At 40.7% G+C, this 9,292-nt stretch overlaps 1 protein-coding gene and 1 long non-coding RNA gene across 2 annotated transcripts; one reads left to right on the top strand and one right to left on the bottom strand.

The window, feature by feature from the left end:
* The first annotated feature begins 363 nt into the window (after nt 1–363).
* On the top strand, nt 364–9,177 carry mfrp (membrane frizzled-related protein). Its single transcript, XM_035952332.2, has 13 exons — nt 364–832; nt 2,843–2,951; nt 3,796–3,933; nt 5,197–5,364; nt 5,459–5,678; nt 6,065–6,195; nt 6,275–6,400; nt 6,495–6,571; nt 6,670–6,818; nt 7,687–7,817; nt 8,068–8,202; nt 8,416–8,543; nt 8,645–9,177. The coding sequence occupies exons 1-13, from the start codon at nt 779–781 to the stop codon at nt 8,867–8,869; spliced, it is 1,791 nt and encodes a 596-aa protein (XP_035808225.1). The 5' UTR covers nt 364–778; the 3' UTR covers nt 8,870–9,177.
* Nucleotides 5,564–8,613, bottom strand: LOC129349273 (uncharacterized). The gene is made up of 3 exons (XR_008602210.1): nt 8,405–8,613; nt 8,193–8,258; nt 5,564–5,693 (listed from the first exon to the last, which is right to left on the bottom strand). It is a non-coding gene; the product is annotated as an uncharacterized LOC129349273 (long non-coding RNA).
* Nucleotides 9,178–9,292: the final 115 nt, after the last annotated feature.

Below are 9,292 nucleotides of genomic sequence, written 5' to 3'. Positions count from 1 at the left end.
TTCAAATCTCACAATCTCTTTAGCACTTAATCTTGCTAGTATTCACTATTTCCACCCCTCCGCTGTTGTTGTTTTGATGCCAAATCAGGCAAAAGTATTACTAAATAACTCAGACTATGCTGTTTCTGTGCCAGTGTTTTTGGGGTTTACAACAGTGTAGCGTTTATTTGCACTACGCTCGGACGCACAAGTGTGTTTTTCAATGAAACATTTTAGAAGCTTAAAAGATCATTATGGGGATTATTGAGATTTAACATGGACCCCCACCTCCAATCCTTCCCTGTCCTTCCCTGTTCTCCCTCCTCCTCCCTGGTGGCTCAGTCCTCTCAGCTGACTCGGCTTTGTGCAGCACTGTGAAGGAGTTTCTGAAACTCTTTTGTGACCAGTCACACACATCCAAAAAAGTAGAGAAATACAGGTCGATACTCTTCGTGCCGAAAGGAGGAAGAAAGGCCGAAAACATGGATATCTGGATAACCGGAATCTGACATTTATTACTTTTAATATTTATTTTTGATCTGGATTATGTTGATGGATTTCCAACAAAGATCTTTGATGTGTTGGAGGACTGAGGTCTGCAGACTTTCACAGCTACAGTGGAGACTTACAGTTGGAAAAACTGAACAATGATAAGAAAAGTCAAGAAAATATCTTTAAAATTCCCTCACAGAAAAGCAGCTCTCTTCCTAATATCATCCCAGATGTTTTCATCACTACATTGGGCCCTTTGAGAAGAGGAGCGCAGACCAGAGTCCCTGTTCTTGTTCTGGGACGAAAGATGTCTGACCTCAGCCAAGTTGCTGTGTACTCAGACGTTTCAGATATTTATAAGGTGAGTGGGACAGTTAGAATTAAAGAACAAATAAATACATGTTCTGAATGAAGCTAGTCTTAATTGCAATTTGTTATTTAGTTTGACAGGTCTTATGGAAGTCTTCCTTACCAGTTTTACTTGTGTAGGCCTTCACAGTCACAGTCTAGTGGGCAAATGTTCTGGAGCTCCAGATTCACATTTTTATGGTGGATCACTAGGATAGTGAAATTTTATAGAGATGTCCTACATCAAAATCTAGTTTTGAGTCCTTTTAGTCTGACGAAACAATTCCACCTCAGTGCCTTTTTAGAAGGTTTTTCCAGATCTTTCAGTCATAATCAGCCTTTTTAAAGGGGCTTTATTTTGGCCATATTTGACAGGAAAGTAGCGAGAAGAATGGGGGGTAAACATGCAGCAAAGGGCTGTGAGTGGGAACCGAACCCAGGCCGCTGCATCGGGGACTGTAGCCCCTGTTCATGGGTCACCAGCTCAACCTGTTGAGTTACCTGGACACCCATTACCAGTCTTTAACAGGAGTCTGATCAGTTGAAACAAAGATGGATGTTGAAGTGTAAACTCAAAAGCTGTTATGATTTCACAGCATTTCTTAGTGATGAGGATCATCCAATATGACTGAAAGCATAACAATAAGCTAGAAAGTAGACCATGAGTTGGGAATGTTTTGTCCAGTGGAGTTCAGGGGCAAAGTGTTGCAGGTCTTTAAAGCCCCACTCTGGTCATTGATTTAACCCCTAAAAACTCATCTCTATGTATCAGAGATATATATTTATCATTTTTTTCATCATAACCCTTTCCTGCATTAAAAGAGCTTAGATGTAACTTAACTGCTTTCAGTGAAATTTGTGGCTCTATAAAGTCCCTGAATTTATCCTGAGCACACCAGCTCCTGTACAACCCTGCTGGAACACTAAAACTAACTCTACGCTGCACAATGTCAACTTGTAACACTGGAGTAATCCAACTGTACATGTTTGAACCACAAACTGATTCTGAAAATTTATAATGAAGAAAGTCCCTCTCTGCAAATAGACAAGAATGGTTCTTTAGATTTGTTACATATGAAACCCTGGAAGTCTGAATCTGTGTTTTTCAGTGTATTGATGACAATGAACACGTTGTCAAGGCAGAAATTCTTAGCAATGGTATTGATTGCTTATTTCACACAAGGTGTGTCTTCCAGCATATTAAAACAACACGTGGACCTGTTAACAAGGATAAAAGCTTGATTTTTACCAAAGGTTTGTCTAAGTGGCCAGTCTATTTTTACAGTTATCTTGCAAAGCACAGTCACGCCTCTTTGTGTCATTTTTAGTCTACTCTTTTATTTGTGCACACTGTACATGTAACTACTATATGGTTTAGCATTCAAAGCCATACAATTATTCAGTAATGGCATGACAATTTCCTCAGATTCTCTTTAGCCAGTTGCTTTGAAGTAGCCATAACTGATTTGACATTTACATAGCAACAGCGTAGGTTAGGGCTGGGGTCCCTTATAGTGATGTTTTGCTTCATTCTCATTGCCGTTTTTCTGCAGAATAAAAAACTCTAACAGCCTCCTTTTTCAGCACAAAACAGAAGACAAGCGGTAGTAGCAGTTGTGCATTTAGCCACAAAAAAGTCAGATATTTCCTAGAAGAACTGGTAGAGGCCAAAAACAGAGAGAAAAGAGAGTGAATACCATTAGCTCCGACAACTGAGAGTGAGTGGAACAAGATCATAAACATAAAATAAAGTTAGCAAATCATTTAATAAAGTTATTAGACAGTGATATCTGTCTGTTTAACTCAGCAACCTCAACCTTTCGTAATACCAGACCAAATAAAGCTGTGTGTTCAGATGACTGCTGGTGTGTTTAATGGCTTATGAATTCAGAATATGATGTTTCATCTTCTAAAAGGTTATATCATGTTGTTTATGAAGCATTTTTCTGGGTAATTATGTGAGATTTTTATTTAATTATAGTTGTTCAATTTTATTTCTATTTTTTTTGTTCGGGACCCACAGAATGTATTCTGCAACCCCGCCTTCGAGCTGGAGGGGGAGCGAGAGGAGAGGGTGGAGGGATTCAGGACAACCTCTTCCACACCTGAACCAATCAAACCACCTGCAACTAGTGAGTCAGCCAATCAGCTCACTGCTTTCTGTTACATAACCTGAACTTTATTATTTTGTCAATTAATGTCAGCTAGCTTTAAGTTTACCTGTCCTCCACTATGGCAGCTACACAGATGTGAGCATGGTGATCATGGGTTTCTGTTACTATATGGATGAAAGCTGCAGTTCTGTGTAAACGTTAGTCCTACTCTGGTTGTGAAAAAAAAGGTAGAATTGTAATGTGTTCTAGAGCTCTGGGGGAGATTTCTTAACCATCGAAAATAACCCTGATGATGACGTAGTGAAGTCATTGAGGTTATTCCAGCCTGGCCTTGGAAAATACTAATTTATTATAGAAGATCTGCTTTAAAAACAGTGTGAAGGTGTGAAAGACACAAGTGTTTGCCAGGAAGGTATTGTGTAATGAAGAATATTACTCATTGGCATTATGGGAATAGTAGATCCTTTAGTTTAAAAGTTTCTCTCACCCGTACAACTATCATAATCTCAGCTGCTTAATTTATGAAAAAAACTGATTACACAATGACTGCAAGATATAATCTGGTTGCAAAACATAGGCAAAGTCCATGAGCTTATTTTTAGCTTTCATGTTGTGTCATTGTAACTGTCGGGTGACAGAGGAATAAATATTATTTATAATATGGTGGCAGATGTTGTCCCAACATTGAACATGGGAATGCCATTTTAATAACAACTGGATGTTAAAGAAGAAAAGACTACATTAAAATGCCAATTAAAAAATCTAATTAATCGTACATTTTAATCAGCACAATACATAAATGTTGTTCTGCCAAACGCCCATGAGAAAATGCATGGATAGATGTTTGTGCTCTATCATTCAGGCCTAGGTGGGGGTCTGTTTGGGGTGTGTGTGATGCGTCTACGGGGCCCGGGTGGTGGCTGGGGGCTTGTGGTGGTCTCTGCTGCTGCCCTGCTCCTGTTAACGGCCCTCGGACTGGCGCTGGCCCTCATTCTGACACGTGAGTCCCTGCTGCACCTCGAAACAGTCATCACGATGAGAAGGAAATAACTGTTCCTATATGTGATCCTAAGTGCTTGAGTAAAAGAAAACTGGACTTCTTATTGGTTCTTGAAGATGTTTCAACTCCCATTCAGGTGAGACATCCTCACTTCAGAGTGATGGGGAGTCCCAGGTATTCTCACCCCTAACTGACATGACTCAAGACTCGTTAACAACCTTAGAGTCACATGATTCAAGGTGTGAATGACAGTGAAACTGCGGTCAAAAATGGTTTTCTTAACTCTTCTCTCACACCAAAGAGGAGTGGAAGAAGCCATCTCTGTTAAATTGTAACACCCATCTCTTTATAGGGTCTACAACTCTATTTATCACATACTTATAATGCAGTCCTGACATCCCTCCCCAGGCAGTTAAAACACCATTCACACCTTGAGTCATGTGAGTTGAGGTGAAAATAAGAAGTGGGACTAAACACCAGTCAGTTAGATCTGAGAAAGAGTCTGACGTGAGATCAAACATCCCCAAGAACCAAAAACGAAGTCCGGTTGCCTTCTTCGAAGCACTTATGATTAACATATTCAACGAATATACACTACCAGTCAGAAGTTTGGACACACCTTATCATTCAATGGTTTTTATTTAATCATTCTGTACATTGTAGATTAATACTGAATACATACGGAAGTATGCTGTTAACAAAAAAGTGTTAATCTTCAGTATTAATCTACAATGTAGAAAACAGTACAAATAAATAAAAAGTATTGAATTAGAAGGTGTGTCCAAACTTTTGACTGGTAGTGTATCTGTTATTTTTATTTGAATTTATTTCTGTATTTATATGTTTTAGTCTTTTTTTATTCATTTTTTATGACTTCAGTTTTTATTTTTGTCTTGTTTTGCTTTTCACAATTTTGACTTATCCTGCCTTTGTTGTTTCCTCATTGCATGAATTTATGACAGTGTTTCCTCAGTTCCTGTTTATTCATGGAGTACTTATTACATTCCTTTTGAATGAAAAGTGCTGTCAAATAAAGTGTTTGTTTGATTGATTGAATGAGTGAGACCCTGACCTGGCTGACAGAGAATCTACACAGACATAGTCCTATTTAAGCCTTCTTTCAAATAGAAAAAATAAAGTATCATTATTTTGCTAATTCCTCCCTGTTAAAGTGTTAAATTTTGCAAATAAATAATTAAATAAAATGTGGGAAAACCTTCTATCCTAAACCTCCAGTGCTGATGTTGCTGTTTCCTCATTTAGAGATAAAAGGTCAGGCAGTGGAGGATCAGCTGCTGTCCACTGGCACTCCAGACCTGCAGAGTGCAGGTAATGGAGCATCCCAGACTTTACCTACAGTCGCTGCCAACAGAAGTCAAGGAGACAGTACATCTGCACCACGGCCTGCCAGGATCCCTCCGTCTGAAACAAGTAGGTCTATCCTCACTTATGTGGCTTTTTCTTAATCTAGAGGCCCTTTTCTTAATTCTTTACCTGAACCAACATATTCCTTTCTGCCTCTCAGGTTGTGGAGGCGTTCTGAGCGACTCTGAAGGCAGCTTCAGTTCTCCAAACCACCCGGGTTCCTACCCCTCTAACTCATTGTGTGTGTGGGTGATCCGGGTCCCACCTCCCTCCATGGTCCAGATCCATGTGTCCTCTTTGAACGTTGAGGGACCATCTCCTTGTCTGTTCGACTGGCTGGAAGTGCAGGAGCAGATCGAGCGAAATTCTGTGGTCACCAGGTTGGTCAGGTCTCACTGAAAAAGAAGTTCACTTTCATTTAGTCTCATTTAAAATGACATTTCTACGAGCAAGTGAATGAACATTATGTCATTACCTTAAACTGCTAGTAGATGGCGCTAAAGGTCTGTGCGTACTTAGCACTTCTAGTGACTGGAGACTTCTTGGAAAGATTTCATTAGATCTGAATACTTTGGCCTTTTTGCTTACTTGCTTACATTCTTGGAACGTGTCGCAACATGACTCATGAAATTCTACAAATGTTACCTAAGTCCTGCTCACTAATCCCTTTAAGAATTTAGAGTTGCACTGTTGAAACTCAAGGTTCAACCAAATGCTGTGACAGAGAAAAAGAAAGAGATTATTCAAACGAATTTCTGTCCTGCAGGTTCTGTGGTAACGTAGCACCACCAACAGTCAACACAAACAGCAGCACAGTGTGGGTCACCTTCCACTCCGATGGAAGCATCGCAGGCAACGGCTTCACTGCACAGTACAAGGCCGTTCTGCCTGGACACAGTCAGTAGTCTGCATACGGAAGTACATAAATATTCACGTCTGCTTGCCTCTATACGCATGTGTCTGTTGTGTTGCTCAGGGAGCTGCTCCAGGGAAGAGTTCATGTGTGACAGTGGTCGCTGTCTGTTGCCTGTGTCAGTGTGTGACGGTCATCCAAACTGCCACGACCAAACAGATGAGGCCAACTGCAGCCACAAACACAAGGGTGTGCACACACATACAAACCAAACCCAGACACAGTAAAAAAAAAAAAAGGCACAAGAGTGATCTCACATTGTTTCATTTCTGTTGTTTCACAGAATGTGGTGGGCAGAAGGTCGGGCCGAACGGTTACCTGGAAAGTCCAAACCACCCTAGACCTTATCCTCACCAGCAGGTGCATCCTGAACCACTTTATCCTGCCAAACACACTCCCAAACTGTCAGTAACAGGATGGTGAACAACTTTCTTTTCCACTGTTCTTGTGCTTTTCAGTTGTGCATATGGTATATATCCGTTGATGAAGGTCACGTCGTCACACTGAGCTTCAGAAACTTCAGTCTGGAGACTCAGGATGTGTGTGAGTTTGACTATGTGGAGGTGCACGACAGCGTCAGCACTGGAGCCGGAAGAGTCCTGGGCCGGTGAGGCCTGCTTAATTCATCGCTTGCTAGATAGAGATTCTTATTCATACTTTCATCCACTTATACAATTACTGCAGCTTTAATAATCATCTCTTTAGTAATAGTTAAATTATTCATACCCATGCCAAATTTGGATTTATAATGAACTGATAGAGGAAAGAGTCAGAGCTACAGATGTTATTGATGTATAATGCATATATACCATTTAATAAATGTTTTGGCAAAGCACAATTTTCTTATTACTAAGACGTGTGTGAATAATTTTGGGCTTAATTGTAATTTAGTTTCCTCCGTCTTTAAAAAAAAGTAAACCAAAATTAAGCCCAAATTATTCACACGCGTCTTAGTAATAAGGAATTTGTGATTTGCCAACACATTTATTAAATGGTTCTTATAATTGCAAACAAGCCTTTTGTGTGTCTCCACTCTTTCCCAATGATTTCCAGGTTACTGAAGGCTTCTCTGGAACAGATTCTTGATGGAATTTAGGTCTCTGTCTGGGCCACTCAAACATGTTGATATTGTTTCCTGTTAACTGTTTCTTGACTTTGGTTGTGTTTCAGACCACAGAATAAGATCAGAATAATTTTGGACATGTTATTTTTTAGTAAAAAGGTTTTTAAAAAAAGACACAAATAGTCCCTTAGTTCATTAATGATATCTCTGTCTTACTGACTCGTGCCATTTCCAGCTGAAAGAAACTTAACTGACAAATAAAAATTCACTATAAATCAAAATGTTGCCTAATTTTGGGCTTAAATGTACACATTGAGGGTAAATAAGGAAAAACATGTCCTCCTTTCTGTGAGTGACATACCGGTAATCAGAAATTTCTAAAGCACCTTTTCTTTCCTCTGCTTGGTGCCAGGTTTTGTGGTACCACCTTCCCACCAGACCTGACCTCCTCTGGCCCCCACATGACTGTGGTGTTTGTGGCTGATGAGGGAGTGGCCGACAGCGGCTTCAACGCCACATACCAGGCTGTGTCTGTACTGGGCAGTGAGTTTTCACGTTTGTAAAGCTAATTCATGTTTAACAAAAGTGGCACTGATGCTCCTGTTATTTACCTTTATCTTCACATTTTCTCTGTTCACCTTTCCAGCTCTCCTGTAATGAATTTCCTTCAAATCTTACTTGAGTTTGACTCCTTCCTTCTCCCTGCTATTTTTTTATTTCTTTCTTTGCTCTTCTTGTTGTCTATTTTAGCTTTCTATAACCCTCTTCTGTGCTCTTTTGCTATTATTTAAAGGAACGTGTGGTCCCAGCCAGTTTGCCTGCAGTACTGGAGAGTGTCTACAGCAACAGTGGTTATGTGATGGATGGAACGACTGCCCCGACGGAGCAGACGAACAGGGATGTGGCAACTCTACCTACCCTCCTTTCAGTGAGTCCATGTTATCTCTGACCTCGATCGGAAAACCGCAGCAGTTTTTGTTTCCACTACCATGAGAAGAAAATACAGGAGATCAGCTCAGAACAAAAGTTAAACTGCGAAAACATGCACTTAGAAACTCTGAGAATATCATTTTTAAATCTGTATTAAAACATCAGGCTCTCTGAATGTCCAATTAATGGCATCCTCTCACCATGAAACCAGCTTCATCATGCGAGTTCATAGAGGTAGAGATGTGTCAGGGCCTCAGCTACAACCTCACTTCATTCCCCAACATCTGGCTCTCCATCGCCGACCAGAGAGAAGCTGCCACACTCCTGCGACAGTATCGGGTAAAACTTAGCTTCCTAACTTATCACCTTCTAAAACAGCATCCACTTCCAGTCAGACATTAAACCTCAGACGCCACCTTTCGCTCCGTTTTGTCGTCCAGGTTCTGATGGAGCTGGCGTGCTTTGAGCCCCTGCAGAGGCTGGTGTGTGGGATGTTTCTCCCCCAGTGCAGCCCTCAGGGAGGCGTCCTCCAGCCCTGCCGCTCAGTCTGCTCCTCAGCTGAACAGCAATGCAGCCAAGCCCTGGACCTGTTCTCCTTCAGCTGGCCCTTCAACTGTCACCTTCTACCTGACTCACAGGACCCCATGGAGTGTTCACTGCCTTGAAGCATCGAGCAACAATGAGTTAAAGTTAACACTGCAATAGTGCAATACATGATCTTATCTGGTCTGGTCCTAAACTTTATTTTGCAACAAGGACATACCAGATGTCAGCTTGGACTTTCGAGCACTGCGTTGCATTTTCCAAACCTGGAGACCAGATTAAAGCCAGCATCTGTGCAGCATCCAACAAGAACAGTGTGCAACGACTGTGCTCAATGTTGTGGACCTGAAGCGACGTCTAAGACACAGTTTTAAAGTAGATGTTAAGGAGATGAAAAGCTTTTGAATCGTCATGTAAATCAGCCTCCAACTAAACAAATGATAGTTTTTAATGTCAAACAGAAATCAAATTGTTGTACTGTAAATTGCCTTTTTGCACTATTTATTGGTTTGATGTCAATCATGTAAAACAGTAAAAACAATATA

This window comes from Amphiprion ocellaris, chromosome 7, assembly GCF_022539595.1.
Source record: "Amphiprion ocellaris isolate individual 3 ecotype Okinawa chromosome 7, ASM2253959v1, whole genome shotgun sequence".
NCBI lineage: Eukaryota > Metazoa > Chordata > Actinopteri > Pomacentridae > Amphiprion > Amphiprion ocellaris.
The sequence above is the reverse complement of the archived record's forward strand: the minus strand, read 5'-3'. Positions and strand labels throughout refer to the sequence as shown.